The 21,036-nt window shown below is 43.1% G+C and overlaps 1 protein-coding gene across 3 annotated transcripts in view; it reads right to left on the reverse strand.

Annotated features, from left to right (window-relative positions):
* Positions 1–4,906: 4,906 nt before the first annotated feature.
* Positions 4,907–21,036, reverse strand: part of LOC1275619 (inactive dipeptidyl peptidase 10) — a 103,220-nt gene continuing 87,090 nt past the window's right edge. For all 3 annotated transcript variants that reach the window (XM_061663118.1, XM_061663119.1, XM_061663117.1), the window contains 9 exons: positions 18,708–18,821; positions 14,163–14,286; positions 13,018–13,132; positions 11,393–11,507; positions 10,638–11,252; positions 10,211–10,563; positions 10,026–10,144; positions 9,410–9,595; positions 4,907–6,809 (listed from right to left, as the gene is read on the reverse strand). In XM_061663118.1, coding sequence (XP_061519102.1) covers positions 6,759–6,809; positions 9,410–9,595; positions 10,026–10,144; positions 10,211–10,563; positions 10,638–11,252; positions 11,393–11,507; positions 13,018–13,132; positions 14,163–14,286; positions 18,708–18,821 — 1,792 coding nt within the window. In that variant the 3' untranslated portion in view covers positions 4,907–6,758. The remainder of the gene's footprint in view (positions 6,810–9,409; positions 9,596–10,025; positions 10,145–10,210; positions 10,564–10,637; positions 11,253–11,392; positions 11,508–13,017; positions 13,133–14,162; positions 14,287–18,707; positions 18,822–21,036) is intronic.

Here is a 21,036-nt window from a genome sequence, read left to right on the forward strand (position 1 = left end):
ACGGTACGCAATGTGGGGCGCAACTTTATTTGCCGTACGGTGAGCTTTTCTGTGGCAACCACGAACGATAGCTACTAACCCTGTTTCTGTCCCGACTGCGGTTTGCGTCAAGCTCAGTACACTGCGTTGCGTTCCTCTTTGGTTTCGTTTAATGATAAATTCTCTTGTTTAGAATTGTTTCTGTTCTGACGCATGATAAAACAGGGGGCGATACACCCTTGATCGGACGGGTTCGTCCAGCGTAAACGCCCTGCATTCATCAAATCGTTTGATTGTTAAAATCATTCCAAAAAAAATACTCTTAACATGGTTGCCTTTCTTTGATTTAGCGCTTGAAAAGAACGGATCTCTTTTCGGTAATATGTTTTTATTGAACAGCTTTTGTTAGAAATTCGTGTTTGCTTTGTACAGGTATAAGCGCTTCAAATGGATTTAGAAATTGATGAATGTTTCCGACTTATTATGTGTGAAATGCAACGCATTATAATGTAAAGAGTATTGGTATAAATAATGCTTCTTGACGTTACATAAACTATGTTCTGCTTTAAGCACAAAAGAAAAGATTTGTTTGCATATGTGGTAAAATGCTGCTATATGTACACGTAAACCATTCTTTTTCACTCTTTTGAATGGCTATGCAAAACTTGAAGAAGAACATCGAAGGCTGCTACTACTTAACGACTACGTACACCAAAAACACGCACACATATTCATGGACACATGGGATTCGAGCCATTTCTCTCTCTCTCTCCTTCTCTCTTCTCCAAAGGTAAAACGCTGGAGACAGAGCAACAGAGAGGGAGCAAGAAAGAGTGGCCTCAACATCGACTACTACTATTACTACTACTACTAGCCTGTTCTATATAGTAAACTCGAGCTTTTGCTAATTGCACACGTCACTTTGACGTCGACCTCTTTTGAACCGTTTTTGAAGAGTTTTTGGTTTTACAACTTTTGAAACTATGTATGGTATATAAGTTTTAAACTCATGTTGTCAACAATTTTTATTTCTTGCTTTGTTTGGACCCTTAATTTATTATATTCCTATTCGCTACACTATTCGAACATCCGCTATTGCGGTGCGGTTTAAGGTCTAGTAGAGGAGAGCTGGGGTCTTATTGCTAGGATCTTATCTGTGTTTTTGTTCTTCTTTTTATTGTATAATTATTATTGGTTTTGTTTATGTGTTCGCTAAGGAGTAAATCTCTAACCAGTGTGCTGCTGCTCAGTTCAGCAGTATCAGTAATAGGGGTTTTGCAAAGAAAAACATACGAATTGAAAAGGGATGTTGCTTAAGATTGAAGTAATAGAGCGGTACTTTATCTACTTATTGACATGTTTGCTTTTATTCTGGTTCTCTGTACTAGCAAGCAAACGGAACAAAAGGAGCAGAACATGTTGCTACAATCCAAGAACCAAACTTTAACCTATATTAGCTACTTTTTGACGGTCTGTGGCTTCGAATAGTAGGACTATTTGCACACAAATTCTTGGCTAAGTTATCGGTAGCTTATAACGGGAGCTTGTAGTTTATATTCTATTGCAGCATCAGATTACCAAACTTGATGGCTTGAGCAGAGTTCGAGGAGGTGTGATAATTGCTATGCGTTGATTGCCCTGTAAATGTATCGAGCACACAGAAAGGTGTCTACTGTTATATCACTGATATGATTGAGAGAGACAAAGAGAGAGAGAGAGAGAGAGAGAGAGAGAGAGAGAGAGGAAAAACGCGCAAACAGGCGTCTCGATGCGATTAAAGGAAGAACGATAACACGAAACGGATATGCTATCGCCGAAAGCAACTCATCAACACGTGTTTTTACGCATCCCCAAAACGCAAAAGAAAGATGCAAACACAAAGGACACGAGGAATAACTTTTCTCGTAACAGTAATTTCGATTTGATCGGATGATTAATTCGTCATAACTAGGGAATGACGAGGTATAGGGAGCATATCACATGAAAAGGTATAGAGTAGCGGGGGGGGGGGGGGGGGGGGGAAGCGTTCACATAACACTCTCAGCCTATTACGAAGCAAGAATACAAGCCTTAGGGGAGTAGGCGTTTTGGTAGAGTAAAACCCTTTCCACGTGCAAAAGCCCGCCGAAAAAGTTAGTTTGCGAACGCTCAGAAACCATTAACGGAAAACGGTGGCCATTTATTTGCGCAACCGGCGGCGCTATCGTGGGTACTACGGGCGCGTTATTATTCGGCGCCGTTTTATTGCAAACATCACCATCAAGTGATTAATGTTGGTCGGTCTAAATTGTTTCTTAAAGTACAATGATAGCCTGCCCCCTTCCCCCTCACCCCTAACATTCCAAAACCTTTTGCTTACACAAAGCAGAAACATGACTCGGTGTCGGTTGCGCTCTAGGCAAACCGCACACCACCGCAAGCAATCGCGAAAGGACGTGTGGTATAATGCGTCTCTGTTACACAACAGCCTAATGGAACACAGTCAAGCCATATGAACTCAAAGGTAAAACTCATCCTTTCGAAAGCTTTCAGCTGGAAAGTTATGCGTTCTTTTTCTTCTTCCTCTCTTTGTTCCGATGGCAGAGCGGGGTAATGATTTCCCGGCATCATCGTGCAACTGATGTACGAGCGAGAGAGAGAGTGTGCGCGCGCTTTCATCACAAATTTCCATCCAAAAGCTCCGTGACGCGGTTAAAAAATAAGATAACGTGGGTATGGATTTTGGGGAAGGAATACACGTGTTGCCCGAGGGAGAGGGTTATGGGAGAGTGTTTGTGTTTGAATTTCACATCACATCCCGCTTCCTACCAGCCAGATGGGGAAAGAGCACAGGGATTGTTTGTAATCTTGGGGAACCAGCCCTGGTGTATGCGTTGGAATTGTTTCGTTGACGTACGCACACGCATACAGCCACGCAAATCTCGTATTCACATGTGTATTGGCCGCTGGCAGATAATACCAGCGCCTGGGTGTAGAATGAGGGTTTTTTTTATTTGTTGTTGTACCCCTTCAGCATGCTGAGAGCATCATCCTTTCGTGCATCATCCCCCGTTGTAATGGCTGCCAAAGGTAAATAATAAAGTATCAAAACTCGCAACGAGATTTGACGATCCATCTTCGGTGATGAAGAGGGCGAGCGGTTTATGGTTGAATCGTAAAACCCTTCGTATGCATGAGAATGAGGTTCGTAACTGGAAAGCAAAAGGTAAACAGGAGCGGGAAAACTCATAATCATTTGGGTATAGTTGCTCCCGGCTGCGTTACGGCTTTCGTACAGCAAAACAGCTGTAATTTCATAACGTTTTGAAATGTTTGCATTATTTTGGAGTAGTTAGGTAGTGGTTTGATAAATGAAAGATATCATAAATAATTGTTAGATCCTAAGGGGCCTAAGACTCAAATAAGTTTCCAAAGGGATTAGACCATCGAGAATTAGAGTTCTTCAACGGACATCATCAATCGTCCCTGTCCCCCCCCAAAAAAACCCAGTCGTTTGGCCCTTCGGTTTCATGGTGTCACACCTCATAATGTTAGGCGGCACTGAAGGCCATGCCTTCAACGCAATGGCACAACGTTCAACAGCGTTCTCATAAATTCTAATAAACCTACTGGAAATAAAAATCCTACTAGCAAAAGCAAGGACACATAACAACAACGACAAAAAAAAATCTTCTCTAATCTAACTCGACACTCGGTTCAGTGATGTTAAACCCACGCTCCCACCAGACTAGCAGAGAGCTTTGAGTTTAATCTCTACCCCATGTTCGATCGGGAAAGGCATCGGAGCAACCGAACACACACACACACCGCCCCGAGAACCACCGAGAAAAGGGAATGGAACGTTCCCGGTACGAGAAATTGGCAATTGTACCATGTACAACCCACCCCGTCTTCATCCCTCTAAACGTACACCCACTCTCGGTTGTTGTGATGCGGTTGGCAAATGTGTGAAATCGAGCAAAATCATAATCGTAAATTAATTTAACACCCATGAAATCTGTGTCCCCCAAATGCGGAATGGTTCGGGGGAGGGGAGGCAATGGTTCGGAGAAAATTGGAAAACCCACATCCGCTCGGTGGGTGTGTGCGTGCGTGTGTATGTGTCCTTGGGAGTGTCCTTCGTTTCAACAGATGGTTGCCTGCTTGGGTTTTTTTTTGCCTGAAAATGGCGCCACCCGAAAGGACCATTCGTGTGGGCCCGTTGGCGAAAGCTCAGCACGAGCTGTGGCCATCCGGTGGCTTTCCGGGATGATACCATCTCCGGGGTGTTAATTAAATTTAAAACAACGGGTTACGCACCGTACCTTCCATTTCCCTGGAGAACGGGGAGGTTAGAGTGTAAATAAGAGAAAGCGAAAGAGAGAAAATAAAAACAGTTCCAAACGGGGGCCTAACCCTGTTTAATTCCACTGGGTTAGCGCACTGGCGCATGGGTTCAGATAGATCAGTACGATTAGCTTTTCCCATTCGCATAGGCTAACGTTCTGTTCGCGAGCAGCTTCAGTGGAGGAGATTGAAACAAACAGTTTGAAAAAGATGGCTAGCTTGTGAGCTTGTGTGCAAACATATCAATTTAATGTACTTTCTGATGTTTTGAGTTGGTGTGTACGACAGTGTTCAGGTGGTAGTTGATATGACTGTTTTTGTTTGTTTCTAGTTGTATTGCTTTAAACCTTGAGCTTGAATGCATTAACAGAAGATAGTGCTGTACGCGCATTCGTTAAAAGCAAAGCCGTATGGGAAGGGTAAATGGATTTAAGTATTATTTTATACATACTCACAATAAAGCAAAAGGAAATATGATAGGAATTATGACTTATGAGGCTGGAAAAGGATCACTTCTCTCGTCCTCGCCGAACATGGCTGCATAAGAATCGGGAACTTGTTTCTTGTTATCTCATTAGGGATAAATTTACAAACACCACTATTATTATTGTTATTAATATTATTGTTATTAACTACATCACTTTCCGAAACATTCCTATGGGAACTTTTATACACCGTTTCTTCAACCAAAAGACGCCACCTTGCGCAAACACGGCCCAAGCCCAATCGAACAGGGTAATGTACGATTGTGGTTATTTACCTCTCGCGGGATTGCTAATTGTTACATTGCACGCGCTTTAAGGTTTGTTGCTGTTGATTTTACAGACCACCATTTCAGCGCAGTTTCCGCACTGATTCCGACTATCACACGTTCGTTTTGATATATGTACAGTTTTGTTTAGCTTTAAACTCTATAAACCATAATGCTGGGGAAAGATAGTTGGGAAAGGGTTCATGCGCGAGTCAGCTCGAATTCCTTTGGGTGCTGCTGCACACCTTTTAATGTTGCACTGTCTCTGCCCAGCCCAGGGTGACGACGCTCAGTAGCGTGTATCGCATGTATGTATGTGGCAGAAAGGACAACGACCCTTCCGGCCAATGCCGTCACTCAGCAGGTGATGCTTGCATTCATTTCCACCTCGATGGCGTGTGCTGAACTCTTCGCAGTCACACGTTGTTCGTGTTTTGTTTGGTTTAATCTGTCACAACCGTATTATTTTTTCTTGTCCTCATTTTTGCTCCTGTTGTGTTGTTTTGTTTATCTTTAATGTCGTCGCTTTACATTATTGTGTTTACTATTATAGCATTGTTTGGTGATTTTCTCTTTAAGAACTTACTTGCTTTTTCATGTGCTCTTGTTATCCTTTTCTGTTTGCAGACAATTGTTCTAGTGATGGCTTTTCCTTGTTTCCTTTCTTTCCCCTTTTCTTCTGTCTGACTTTCACTCGAGAGTGTATGGGAATAGTCCAAAAGTAAACTGCAAGTGGGAAGGCAATTAAAGGGCATTTCGGGATACCGTGGGATAGCGCTGAAGCGCCAAAACGTGCCAACATCACTGCGACACGATTGCACGGCCAACTATCTAACAAATGTTCCCAGAATCTTGCTCGAGTCTCGGTTATACCCTATTCCCTTTATTCTAAAACACACACATACACACACCGGTGTACCGGGGGTATTTATAATGTTTCGCGACTGTTTGCTTTCCGTCTGTGATGCCGCTCGTGCCGCTTCGGTGTACGCTCGATGGCAAGCGTACGTTTGGCGAGGTGCCGGTTTTAATGATGCAGTGTATTTGCTCACCCAAGTGAATGCGGGTTTGAATGTTGAGGCCCAAAGGGTGCTGGGCCAGCCCGGGCATTGTGGCGGCAAAGGATATGCGCTGCGCTGTGCCGGGTCCGACACTCCAGCTGAGAGTAACTCTTGCTTCTACCCGCCCGCCCCGTTCTCCCGTTCCCTCCTGTTCGTTTCTACCGTGCTGCCGAGTGAAAGAGAAAGTCACTCGGCATGTGAAAATCCTACTTCAGATACTACGCAGAAATTGGCTCAACTACAAGTTTGTGTGTAACGCATTGTTTCCTATTTGTTGTTTCGCTTCCCTTTCCTTACTTTCACGGGCTGGTGCGTGCGTGTGTGTTTACGCATGAAGCTCTTGTTAGGGTCTGGTGCCTTGGGCAGGCACTGAGAGGTGTCTCGTGTGTTACTACCATCCGCTGCGTGTGATGATGTTGCTGCGAAATCGATCGGGTGGGAGAATGTCGGGAAGACTTTTCCCTATTTGATCCTGGTAGTTTTACCACGTACGTAACCATCACTGCGCACCATTTCCCGTGCAGACAAGCTGTCCGAGCTAGAGCAAGTGTAGAAAGGGAGCGATTTTGCTAGAGAAGAGTGAGAAACTTTTACATGAAACTTGAAGCTGAATCAGTAGCACCGAAGTAATCAAGCAAATATTAATCACTGGAGCCACCATTGCCCAGGCCGGGCTTTACATCTAGCGGCACCTAGAAAAGAAAAGAAAACAGACAGAAAGAAAAGAAAGAACATTAACGTTTGACACGAGAATGCAAGAAGAAGTAAAGCAAAAAAATACGCAAAACAATACGCAAGACGCTGAAAGTAAGTTTAGAAAGAACGGGACAAGGCGTGGCCGGAAAAACGGCAGCATTATATTGAGACGTTTCCCTGGGGCGTGTGACTGTCGCTGAAATGTGATGTGATGTCAGGTTTATTAGCGCGGGCGGGTCAACTTGGGGCCAAATGGCTTAATTTATCAGCCTGTTTGCTCGATATCGATCAACCAAAATGGGGTTGAACTGCCGTGTACGACCGGGGCCGGGAAAAGCTTCCCATTCGCCATCCCGCAACGCACCGAGCTCCATCAAGTGTGCTTTCACATTATTATTAATGAAACACGCGGACCGCGGTGGAGTGTTCTTTTCCCAGCGCCTCGAGCTCTGATAGGAGTAAATGCCCGTTACTCGGGGTGCGTTCGCGAGGAAAAGTTTGGTGAAAAAAGTTTGTTCTTACACCGTCACACACACACGCAGGAAGTGGTTTGTGTTCTGACGGAGGGATGGGGGGTAGCAGAGGACGTAATGAAACTTTATTTACTCTGGTCCTGCCGATGTTACGGTTGGTCGAAAGTTCGCTTTTTGCAGCACTACGGTTGGTATGATGGTACGATGGCAGTATGATTTTGAATGTTAATTAAGGTATCAAAAGCTGGCTGGCGCGCTTGTCTTGAGCGCTTCGATATGAGGCCGTTACGTGACAAACAGGAATGGTTTACCAGGATGGTGGTTCGATGCTGGCGGGTTGGCGAAACGATTGAAAATGTTTTATGCATGTACACATTACACGGGAACGTTTTATGTGGCTAATTGCTAAAGCTGTGCAGATGGCAAAACTTCATCACCGTGGGACAGCTCAGTGAGCTACAGTGGAAGGAAGGGGAAGAAGAGAGATTTGAATACATTTTTAAATCAACTATCTACTTAACGGTCCAGTGGTTGGTCCAACACACCGTATTATGCGTTTTCAATTTCAGTGGTTTATAAATCTATGTTTTACAAAGTATGTAAACCAGGCGCAACGTGTGCCCTTTTAGGCGAAGGTCATTGCACGATGCCAAAGATGCTATTTTTCAAGGAATTTAAAAACAATTCACATTTGAAAAATACCAAAACATTGTTTTAGCCGTTTGTAATACTTATATAAATACAAAAACATTATTGCAATTGGTTTAGTAATTTGAAGAAGTTGAAGCAAGCTGGAACATGATGCTCGTCATGATGATTAAATTATTGATTTCAATGGGTTTTGCCATTCAATATAATTTCTTAAATACTGGAATACCCAAAAAGCCCCTCAAAATGTACAAAAAGTGTATTTTGGGAAAATTTCTTAAAACAAAACTTTTGAGAAGATAATACAGGAATATTATGTGAATTTATGAATCTGAATTATGTTGCATTCGCAAAGGTAACAGATGCTTTACCAGGCACTCCTGGACGTAGATCTCTTATGTGATGGTTCCAGTTGTGATGGAAATGTCGTTTCTTAGACCACACGTGCTAATGCCCTGCCAGATGAGTTTTTTTTTCTTAAATTCTGTGTACAACTTTCATGCTAAGGTCAATGAGATTACTAATTATAATGTAATGAAAAAATTGAAGCGGTAGGCTATACAGATCAAATCAGGTAAACCAAAAGCATTACTGAGTATTTTTCCCGTGACATCTTTGAATCAAAGCAAAATAAAAACGTTTTTTTATTGCATTACACACTGTTTGTCAACCAACTTTGGTGCGTTCCTTTGTTTACAAAGAGTTTGTCATTTAGCAGCAAAATTTATGTACAATATCCAAACACTCCAAACAGAATATCAGGCGGGAGCAAACGTTAACAAATTGTTTTATATTTGAAAAGGTTGTGCACGATTGATTTTTACCATTAAGTCACTAAAATATGTTTTAGAAACAGTAACTTTAATGATTCAACTATATTTAAAGTCTAACAACTTATTCTAAAAACCAAAAAAGTAAATAATAACGAGTCTTTGATGTGCACAAGTGTTAAAATCCAATACAACGGAACGTCACCGTTAATTTGGTATGGAAAATACACAACAGTTGTAGAATAATTCCAATGTTCCAATGGACTGAAACATTCCAAGATTGAATTTTTTTAACGCTCAGGATGATCTCAATAAAACAGCAGAAGAAATATAAGAACGGTGAATAGCACTGCCTTAAAGAATCGCTAAACTACCGCTTCGACGTTTGTTCTACAACCGAACCGTAAAAACGTTCCGAAAACCACACGCACCATTTGCAATTCAGATGGCGCCGATGGAGCCTTGCTGTGGCAAGGGCTAGCGCCATCCCGCCAAGGAACGCTTCGTAGAGTGTAATGCGTGGAGCATCAATTTACCACTGTTAAGAATAGTAAAGCCTCTCTCGCCTCCTCTCCAACCATCGCACTGTGTCCATTAATCGCAGACACCATGCCCCCCATGCCTGGCCGCGGTGCTGCCACCCGGGGGTGAAAAGATTTATCCCGGGCACTTTCGACCCAATCTCGGCTCGCCAAGCTAACTTACCAGCTTCCGGAAGCAGTCCTCGAGGAAGAGCGTCATCGACCGGTAGAGGTGCTTCTTCACGCCGGCCAGATTGTGGCCCTCGTCCGGATAGATCAGCTGCTTGAACAGTGCTCCCTTGCTCGAGAGTGCCTTCGAGAACACCATACTCTGCTGGAAGTGCACATTATCGTCCGCCGTACCGTGAACCTGTGTTTGGTGTGTACGAGAAATGAGAAGAGCGGAACAGTTGGGTGAAATCGGGGTGGTGAGTTCTGAAGAAATGGTTGATTAAATGTAATGGTAGCGGGTTCGCGCGTTCCTACTGCAACGACGGGAGCTGAGGCAGAGGCGGCTGAGGTGTACGGAACATAAATTTGCCGAGCGATGACGGCGAAAATGCTCGACCGGAGGTCTCTTTTCCTTCCGCCTGTTCGTTGGGTCGTATCAAGTAATGGTGGGAAAGGAAATTACTCGATGAAGGATTGCGCTTTGCTCCCATCCTCCACCGGGTATAGGGTTGATAGCCGTAATCTAGCACACTCTATGGTTGCAATCGATCCTTTTCTGTTTGTTTGTGCTTTTTTCCTAGTGTAATGTGTAATGCCTAACGGTCTAATGGACGTCAGCGAATGCTTACCATCAGGAACTGCTTGTCTCGCAGTTTCTCGGCGTGCTTCGACAGATCACTGTCCTCGTAGCCCTTGTAGTTGTCGGTAACGTTCGGCATGCCCATGTACCGTTCGGTGTACGTTGAATCTGAACGATGCAAAAAGGAAAAGTGAGATGAGTTATGGCTCAAGTCAAGGCCTGGGTGAGACATACCGTATAGCTTCCAGTTTGTGACGGGCGCCACACTGATGCCACACTGGAACAGGCTGGTCGGGCTGGCCATGGCCAGGGCTGCCGTGTATCCACCGTAGCTCCAGCCCCAGATACCGACCCGCCGCTTGTCGACAAAGTGCAAACTGTCGCGCAGATATTCGGCCACCTCAAGCTGATCGGACACTTCAACCGTGCCGAGCCTTCGGTAGACTTCGTGCAGCAGCTGGTAGCCCTGACCGCTTGATCCTCGGCCATCGATCTGCGTTACGATGTAGTCTTTCGTGCCCGCGAGATAGGTGTTCCAATCGACGCGCCACTTGTCTGTGACGAGTTGTGTACCTGGGCCGGAATATCTGAAGAATCGAAGGGAAAATGTAATAGAATTATTATACGAAAGCATCTTAAAACCTTCGGAAGAAATACTTACACGTGAACGATCATGGGATAGCGCGTAATTTCATCCTCCCGCAGACCGGGTGGTAGGAACAGTCGCACCTGGGCATGATATCCGCCCGAGATCATTACCGGGAAGGATTTGACCTGCGGCAGTGCCACCTTGTTGATGCGCTCGGCCAACGCCGTATTGTTCTGCAGGTAGTACAGCACCTGCGTCGGACTCTTGGCCAGGTCTGGCACGATGCGATAGATGGCGCTGAATGGTACGATCGGACCGAGACACTCGATCAGTGCGTACTCGCTATTGCTCGGCGCAAAGACGGCGGTAAAGTATTGGCAGGGCATTGGCGGCAGTGGTGCTACCACTTCCGGTTCGGACGGTTTTCGCTTTCGCTTTGTGGGTGGTGTCGTCATCGGCTCCTCGACATACTCTTCCTCCTCGTCCTCGATATCCTCCCAATCGTCGTTCCACTGTTGCTGCACCCGGTTCGATGCTTTGATCGTGACGTGCGCGTGCGCACTGTGCTGATGGCTGCAGGTGAGACAGCGCGGTGGTCTAGGGGAGGTGCCCTGTTTCGGTGGCAGTGAGGAGGCCCGGTACAGATGCTGCTGGGCCGGTGAATGCTCCGGGATACCGAGGTAGTAGCTAGCGGGTGGAAGAAGTGGAGGAAAATAATACCGACGATAAATTACACCATTTCCAGAGACACATGCACACTAAAAGGGCACGGCGGTTGGTGTGTGTGTGTGAGGTTTTTTGTTGTTGTTGAAGCTCAGCTAACTTACACGAAATTATTCGCCTGATCCCAGTGGAGGATTTTATTAACCTCAAACCGACCATGCGTCAACGGTATGATGCGTTTCTTGCCGATGTGTACGTGGACCAGGTGCCGGAAGTGTCCTTGGGAAGTAAGCAAAAAACGGACGAGAAAGCAAAAAAACAGGCTATCATCATGTATGTATATGAACAGGGGATAATGGAGTGACTGAATAATGAGCTAAATCCATGGAGAAACTTTGAAGCTGGTGCCGAACCGGATCAAACGGAACATCCATCTTCGGTTTGGATTGGAGAGGAGAGGCGAACAGGGAGCCTGACAAGACGGTCGAGTTTTATTTGGGGTACGGTACTGTCCGAACCCTGAATGAATGATGTGCCTGTCCGTTCAGTCCATTTTGGCGGTAGCGTATGGTTAGTTTCGAAGGGTCTCCGGGCGCTAAGTGTATGCAGTATGCGATACGGCACGGTAACAAATTGGCAAGATGACATATCTTTAGCATTAGGTCGTACATCGTTTATTCTTTTGGGAGGGATGGGTCATTGTTTTTATAGACGGTTCGTCGTGGGCAGTATGTTTGAAGGTTCTTTTCATTTTTTTTATTGTTTCTAAGTAAGTGTGCAATTTCACATTAATTCCCATTAAGGATACTTTTTGTTTAATAAAGTGTACCTTAAATGTCAAAAATAAGGGAAAAATGGTATCATTCTCATATATTTTTAAACACATTTTGAGAGCATTTTTGTCAGAAAAGCCTACAATTGAAAATATCTTATTTTCGTTTATATTTACTTTCAATAATCTTTTTTTATTATGAAATGATTTATTTATTTATGTTACATGGAGGTTAACGTTAGATTATAAAACCCTTTGTTTTTTTACTAAAAGTGTAACAATTTATAAATATATCAAAAGTTTAATGAGGTATCATCAAAATAATTGTTAGTTATATTCCAAGCTTTTTGGGTCCTTTCCGATTTTTTAACAACTTTGGTGAATTATTACCTATTTGCGATTTTTTATAGTTTTTCCCACTATTTAGTTATTGTTTTCTTTACAATTTAGAAATTTTCCCACGATTTATTGGCATTGTCTCAACCTTTTTGAAACAAAAGATTTAGAAAATCATGCGAAATAATCTTTTAATCTTAGGAGGATTTAAAGCAGAGCATCCAGACATCAAGAAACATCCTAAAATCCCTCAGAGCCCCTGTAGTCTTAAACCTTTTTATAGAGTTTAGTAGTATTAGCAATTCTAGTATCATCTTTTCCAATTGTTATAATAACTTGCCAGTTTGAAGAAGACAGCCAGTAAAAGTATCATCTCCGAATCGAAGTCTCATGACGACGCTTCAATTACATTGTAATGTTCGACAGGCTACAGTGCCCTAAAACTACGTCATGAATTATGCACACGCTTAAATAATTAATACGGATGCGCGATGTACGCAAAACAGTGCCGGAAGCGGTATAGAGCCTCTCATTCGCGCGAGAATGTGTCTTCACATCCGGAAGCATCTGGTTTGTGGCGTTGGTAAGGAACGGAACCTACTCTCCTGCTTTCTAACCTCTCCAACAACTACTGCGACAAAAAAACAGAAGCATCTAACCAAGGCACACGATGAGACCTACCTGCGGATCCATCGCGCAACGGTGAGATGGCAATGTACGAGCTGCCATTAAGGCTGAAGAACGGTACGGACATCTCGTCGACCCAGCCGCGTCCATCGCCACTAATCCGGTGTGTCTGTGTTGGGAGGTTGGGAAAGGGGAAGAAGAAAAAGAAGAAAAAAATCGGACACGAAAGAACAGCATGAGAGACGCACTCGAATAAATCCTGCTTAATTCACAAACATTGCAAAGTGGATGATGTCGCTTTTAGTGTCGGGGCAGGGCATTCATTTGGGTCCGTTCGCTCGTTCGTTCAGCTTCGGTGGCTTTGATCTAGCAGCTTTGGGGCTAGTCGAGTGTTGGCCTTACTCCTTACCGCCCCATTGTGGCTCCCGGGTTCGCAAACTACCGACCGATGGTAATCCGTGCTTATATAGTGGAGAACGCTTTTCGTCACCCCTTCACGTTTACAGCTTTCCTTTCTGTCGAGATAAAGGAAACCGCCGAAAAACGATGTCATTACGTTGTGGTATTCTTCATGGGGCGTTTCGCGACGATTGCACCAACGAGAATGGCCAATGGTTTTGATTGGCCTTGTGGTTTTTAGTTTGCTGTGTTTTTCACCTGCCTCCGTTGCCAATTTCGCTGTAATGTTAGTGGCAGTGGTGACCGAAAGCGTTGGTCAGAGATTTATTGTTTCAATTTCACAGTTGAAATGCTCTGTTCGCCAGAAAAGCTTCACCCTCCCACATCCGATTGTTGAGCTTTTTCACGTTCCCACGTACACGCTCGAGTCACTCAGCGAGCGCACGTTCTAGTTGAAGAGACAGGCGGCATGATGACGCTTGAGAGGTGAGTCTGCTCGTGCTCGTGCTTCAAAACGGTACAGGGCGAGGATTGGATGTTAAGTATCTCGGTGAGATTTAGTCGTATGCATTTGATCTGTGACGGTTGTATGGTACAGTGTTCTTACGTTCGCTTCGTTTGTTTCGTCGTCGGTGGCTCGAGATTTGGAATAAAGCCATCTCGGCGGATTGCTCTCGCCACTTACGATTTCATGATTGTCCCCATCGTCAACGGGGTGCTAGGATGTGCGTTGGGGAAGGGAGGGGGAGGGGGGAGAAAAGCAAATGGACAAGGATAATGCTGTTGGGAAGACAAATTACCTCCTGACAGTACCACATCGGGCTTTTGCACAGCGTCACGACCGATAGGTTCTGGGGTCGGTTCATCCAAACTACGCTGACCTCCGACGGTGACACCCAGGATGCGCTGGTGAAGTAATGCTCTCTGTGAAAGGGAAGGGAGAAAGAAGCGAACGTAAACAGATGGACAGAGACATTGCCTACGTGAGGTGGCCGGCTATCGGAGCGGATCGAATGTGTAGATTAATTGAGTACGAACAGAGCCGCTGACAGTCTTGAATGGTTTGGGATCGAGGCAGTGATTGTGATTAACTTCTTTCGAGGATGGAACCGTGTATGGTGAGGATAGTAAGGCACTGTTTATTGAATTATGAGCATCAACCAAATCATAAATCCCTTATTGTATTATAAAATAAACTGCTCAACCTTTTTAATTGGTATTGTTTTCCTTTAAAATGTTATTTAATTTTCCATAATGCTTTGCAGCGGAGAAATATCCCAATTTTGCTGATATTGATTCTATGCTCCTTTCTGTCTTCCTCAATTTGCGAAGAAAGGTAAGCAAAAGTTAGTTTGTTAAAAGTTGTTTGTCAAACTGCTCACTAATTCATTTGCAACTTTGTTCCTTTCGCTGGCACGAACTTGCCCTGTTATGATCGATTCCCGTAGCGCCAAACGAGCGTCTGTGCTTCGGGAGCTGCGCCTTGGTACAAACAAATCTTGTAAATGAAAGCATGCCCTCTGCTGGCCACGTGGACCATACGTAAATTCTACTGAATCGACATGAAGTCCACGGGGAATAATCACGGTCTTTAGGTTGAAAGTGAAACATCTCAACTAAACCGTAACTTTGTAATTGTGTTTGAGTTTTGCGTGCCAATTTTTGGACGACGCTTTACTTTTTAAGCATTCATTTGGAAGGGAAGGAACATTTAAAGAATGCACTCATCGTTGGAGGTTGCTTTGCGATAGGGCTGAGCTTTTGAATAGCTATTGAAATTAATGCTTATGTTTTAGATGAGCTTTACGTAGCTATCGGATGCTAGTTTTTAGAATAAAATGGCCCTGATTTCTGTATAATTGAAAATAAAAGGAAAAAACTTTGTTTAATTTTTAACATTTAATCTGGATACACTTCTACTATATCCAAAATCATTTGTCGCGTACTTCTTAGCTACAATAGAAGTCACAGAGCATTGGCATGTTTTTGTAACAAATTTCGGGTAATTTATTTATTTTATTAAAAGAAATCCATTTATTAAACCATTTTCGAATATTCATTCTTGAAAGATCAAAGCATGCGTAATAGTGAATTCAATGTGTTATTTTGTAAATTTTAATGTAAATCTGCAGAGCGCAATGGGTTTGTTGTTTCACACTTGTACATGTTTTAGAAGGGAACCATTTTTATTAATTACGGGTCGCGTGCAATTCTGATAAATCCCGTTTAAAGAGTTCAACCACTGCGAGATACCAACATTACTAACTACGAAAAGCTCTCATTAATTTTAACACGTCGAAAGAATGAAAAACGCCCACATTAAAACACTGCATTTAAACTACCTTGTTAATATTATTTCCCAAAGAACTTGTGCTGAATCAGAGATAACAATGTCAGAACAATTTCCAACAAAAATACGATTGTACTGCCTGCTACCCCATACAGATAGAGCAGAAAAATAGCTTCAAGCGTTTCTGTTTTCAGCACTTCTGCTTCAAGGTGAGACGTTTGCTGATGCTTCACCTTCTGCACAAGTTGCTCATACCAACTGGTGTAATAATTAAAAAATCCACCCTCTATCAGATACTGGCGATAGGTGCGATACTTGAGCTCCAGTATTGTATGCGGATTGAAGGTGAAAAACTCCAACATAGGTATGAAAGCGTCGCGCATGATGTAGTACTGTTTATCCATCGGGTTGTTTCTAACCGTTGCAAACACTCGAAACGAGCAAGGAACCAATGTAGTGCGCCGTTCGGCATTCTGTACCCTATCTGTGTTTATTCCATACGGCAGATGCTCGTGTACAGGAAGCCGATGTTCAATCTCCGGAAAGATGGCCACTACAAAGTTGCGCACCATTGGAAGGGCTATTAGTTGAAAGTCAGAGGCGAACAGCTCCGCCACAGTATCGATCCGTTTTTCGTACAGCCGCAGTGCGATCAGTGATAGTATTTGACTTTCATAGAGCGTTTGACAGAACAGTATCAGCAAGCCAAGCATAACGATAAACACTCGATCATAACCGCTAAACCGTGCCCAGTTGCAGGACGATTCGCCGAAAAAGAAACCCACGTTTAGCGATATTCTTCCGCGGAAAATAGCTTTGCAGATGATGATTACTGCAACACTGGCCACCACACATATCCACACGTCCAAGTGGAAGGGTTTGACGAAGAAGTGAATCAAGCCGATCACATCTCCGGCTGGTATGTGCACACAAATGGCACCATGCGTTGGGATGGCGTGATGTTGTCGCAGAGAAGATCCGGCAAGAAAGCTTTTCGATAGCGAAAGATCACCAAGCCCCCGCTCAATGAACCGATCTGTGCGGTTCCGTTCGATTAGCAGAGTGTAGGTAGCGTTTTGATAGCGGACAATGTCCTGCATTAAATTCACCTCCGGTCCGTACAGCTTGCCAGCGATGTATAGTGGATCGATCGAAATGGACACGATCCTGTACTGGAATCCTTGCAGATCGGACAGATACTCTGGATAGAAGTGTGATAGGTTGGCTTCGTCTTCTCCCAGCAGTTGAACGTGTTTCGTGAACGGATTTACGGTGTATAGAGTAAGCGTTTCGGTGCGTAGTTCCACGGCCAGAAATAGTATACGATACAGTCCCAGCATTTTATAGTACTCAAGCGCGGTAGCAAGTGCACGGGCTGTTTTAATAGATGCTTTGTGCTGGAACATGATCACCAAATAAGCGTTGTGATCCCAAAACTGTTGCTGAGTGTAGTAAAATAGCTCGCGTGGGGGTAGATCGTAGGTGATGTTGATTTTAAAAACGATGCACACTTTCACTTTGTGAACTACGCCTCTTACACCAGCTGTTTCATCTTGGAGTGAAGGTGGTCGATTGTAAACTAAAGGATTTTGAAAGGTAGAACCACACAAATGCAGAACGTTGTTTATAATTGATTCCGCAAAACGGTCTCCATAGCATTGGGAGATTATAATTGGTTGAGGATCTTCTAATGCGGAAAGAATGGAACTTAGTAAATGTGTTACACGTTTCTCGGCGAATAACTCTTCTACCGGCTCAAGCTTAGCGTTTGTGCCAGAGGAAGTCAAAAGCACCGAACCGACGATCAGGATCAATGTTGTACTTGTGATCATGGTGACAAAAGTACCAATGTGCCTTAGATAGCGTATGATGGTGTGTTTATATATGGAACACATTATTTCACATTTGTAATGTTCACCATAATGTTCTATAATTTTATGGATTTATCCATCCAACTAATGGTAACGATTTATACGTATTGGTAATGGTGGATAAGTGCACGGTAATCAATAATTGGCAGAATTGATGTCCAATCAAAATGCGAATGCTTTTAGATGAAAATTGAAAGCTTTTTTGAACAGTTTAAATTATAGTTGACGAACGATGATTGTGATAGATTAAACCATTTTGTTCCGGAGAGAAAATAATTTGCACGCTGTTAGGTAGAAAAGTGTATACATTTTGGTCACATTATTCATCAAATTGTTGCATTTTGTCTCGCTTATTCCATATTCTCAACTCGAACATTTACTTTCAATTGTTGAATTTGAGTCCTAGCACTATAACCTATCTTTATTTTAATGCAAAGTTAAGTGTGTAGCTCCGTTAGAGATTGTTGCATAATGTTCCTTTCGATTCTGATGATTAAACGACCAATTTTTTACGATAAAAATCATTATCAACTATAATTATCATACATGTGCTATTCTTTATAACATGTTTTATGATTCTATTTTAGCATAAAAACCATTTAAGGAGCATTAAGTCACGTTTTAGCATTAGAATAGCTAGGAATGCCTTTGTATAGAATGATCTAGCAATGGTATAGATCCGATGGTCTAGAACTCCCGGCTATAGTCACGAAATTATTATTAAATTTAAAAAGCGGTTTGTTAACGTTTTGTCATTGAATGAAATTGTGAAAACCATTTTAAAAGGGTTGTCCACGTGGCATGAAGTCAAGATGGCGACTACGTGACACAAATTAACTTTTTTGCTTAATTTCATAACACAACATTGTGAAAAGTACATTCTTTGGCAGCTTTGTTGCACTCTGTGCACTCAAGTAAGAAACTTTGTCTCGTCTACTTTGTATTCCGTACATCGGTAAATCTATCTGCATATTTTTCAATCACTGGGGTTTAAGTTTTGCTAATAAAAAATAAAGAAAAATACTTTCAAACTTTGTGAAAAGTGATTTCGTTAAGCATGCTGGGGCACGAACGTGAAGCGATAAGATAAGTTTTCGCCAAGTTGTTGTCAAACTTGTGACCCGCCAAGGGTAGGGGTTACGAGTGGTGAGAAGTGATCTTTTCATCTTTGTCTGCATACTTACTGATTGAGCAGAATCGGTGGCGGGGTAAGCTTGTTCATTCGAATGCTCTTCGGGTCGGTCAGATCGGCGACGTTCAGCGTGACGGTAGGGTTGCTGGTGCCCGGTTTGGGATACCTGTAGAATAAAAAGCAAAAATAGAGCTATAAGTTTAGGTATGTAAGAATTATCATTAAAAAAATTCAACCTAGCGGAAGTAAAGGTCAGGATGTTTTATGTTTAAACACGAGGCAAATGCAAATGTTTAAACACGAGGAAGTCCTTAGAGCGGTTTGATTCTCATGTTTACGACAGCAACGTTCCAGTCGGGTGGATAAAGCGGTTTATTCCACGTATCACATGTGTATCTACTTGACATCCAATGCTACCATCAACGAACATCCAATGGCAATGCGAACGCTTTCCAAACTAAACGACTTCCTCATACACTCTCATATAGCATCACTGTGGCCGGTTAGCGCGAACCGGCAAACATTCTCCTGCTCCATTCTGAAAAAAGCACCCGAGAGGAGCACCTTTTAAAGCACATCCAGCAAAGTCAAACGGAAAGCGATGAAAAGTTGCACCATCACCGGGTTCGGTAGCTATATTTATGTGCATTTTTTTCCTTAACCTCCTCTAACTCTACAAAAAAAAACCAACTACACCATTTGAACTTTGAAGCATTCAGCGTGCTTCCTTTCAACCCTTTACTCACGGAATGGTAACATGGGTTTGGAAAAAGTTTATCCATTCAGCTGGCTGCAGCAGCATCCATGGTGTGTTGTAGCACCGAGAGGAAAATAGTAAAATGGTTGTGATTTTATTGCAGAAGCTGTTCTCCCTTTCGCGATCCTGCTCCTATAGCTGAAGTGTGGTGCGCGATAATAACCGAGTCCGAGATCCTCCACAGACCGAAAAAGGCTATCAATTTCCAGGTCCAACTTCCCGTGGTACGCATAACTTTGCACGTGCTGCTTCCATTGTTTCATTAGTGTTGGTGACGTGTTTGGGCGAGCGATTGGCTTATTGAATCATAACATTTACGAGACGTTGGGTAGCGTAGCGAAGAATCAGGAAACCGGCGTCAGTTGGGAAATCTTAAAATTATGAATTAAATTAAACTTTGGAATAGTATTTGTTGGTGTTTCGCTTTCCGCTGAAATAAATTCCCATAAAATGCAGATGCAAAAGACATAAATTCTAATCGAGTAGGCGTTGACCTAGTTTGAGATGCTTGTTTTGTGCTTGATAAATAAATACTCTTCTGTCCTGTATAAGCAGAAAGCAATGGAAGGAGTACATAATTTTAAAGCTACATCCAAAAAAGGATGATTCTAAGACGTAACAAAGAGAGAGTTAAGCACAACAAGTTCAAACCACAGGAGCACACAGCTGGCGAAACATTGCCGTGGACACTCTGTTTCACTTTACGGTTTCCCATTTCGAACGCATCGTCGTATCGATGTCTTGCCGGAAGGCGATGAATCATTGACGTGTCGAGACTGCTGCGAGCATGCAATGTAAATATTTAAACAGTTTTCACATTCCTTCAACGACTTCATCGGGGAAGCTATCCGTTTAGGTTCTTTGCCATTCTCCGCCAAAGGGGATGTAGAGTTTGAGTTATCTTCCAATTAGTGAAATTACGGAGTTGCAAATGTAGCTCTAAAGCACGGTGGGCGGGCGAACGATCCCTGACAGTAGTAAATCTCTATCATTAGAAGTTTGGAATTTTAGCCAAATGTCCTTGAAATTTCCAATTCTAATATGGGCTTTTCTCGTTTGAACGGTGGTGTTGGCATTGGTTTTGAGACTTTGGTTCTCCCCTGCTGGGAATCCCGTTTGGCACGCAAACGCTTAGTGAAAGGGACTTTAAATTAGTACTGTTGAGGAAGAGTTTGATAAGCTGGCGAAAAGTACTCCGGCAGGAATTGAGTTTGCTGAAAGTTTCCGTCCAATAGATCGGTCGTGGTACTATCGGTGACAGCTCTCTTACGAGCGCCTCGGTTTCCGTAAAGTTGGAGTTCAAAGCGTCTCTTTGCTTGTGCTGGGTATTGTAAGAACTTAACGGAAGCTGCCATTCGTTCCCAGGATGCTCACACGAGAACTATTAATCTCATTAATAAGAGAGCTCAGTGGGGGAATTCGGGAAAGTGAATAAATTATGTACTGTGGCTAATAGATCCTGCGAGATGTGGGAACGGCTGGATGAAGAAGCTTACCACAGCTAATTGTGAAATGAGAATAAATTTTTTGGCTAAAAAAGTGGAAGCTGCTGTTGTGATATTGGATAAATTCGATAAAATGAAAATGAAATATAGAAACTAAAATGTAGTCTCTCCAACTATTA

The sequence above is a fragment of the Anopheles gambiae genome, chromosome 3 (genome assembly GCF_943734735.2).
Source record: "Anopheles gambiae chromosome 3, idAnoGambNW_F1_1, whole genome shotgun sequence".
NCBI classification, from domain to species: domain Eukaryota; kingdom Metazoa; phylum Arthropoda; class Insecta; order Diptera; family Culicidae; genus Anopheles; species Anopheles gambiae.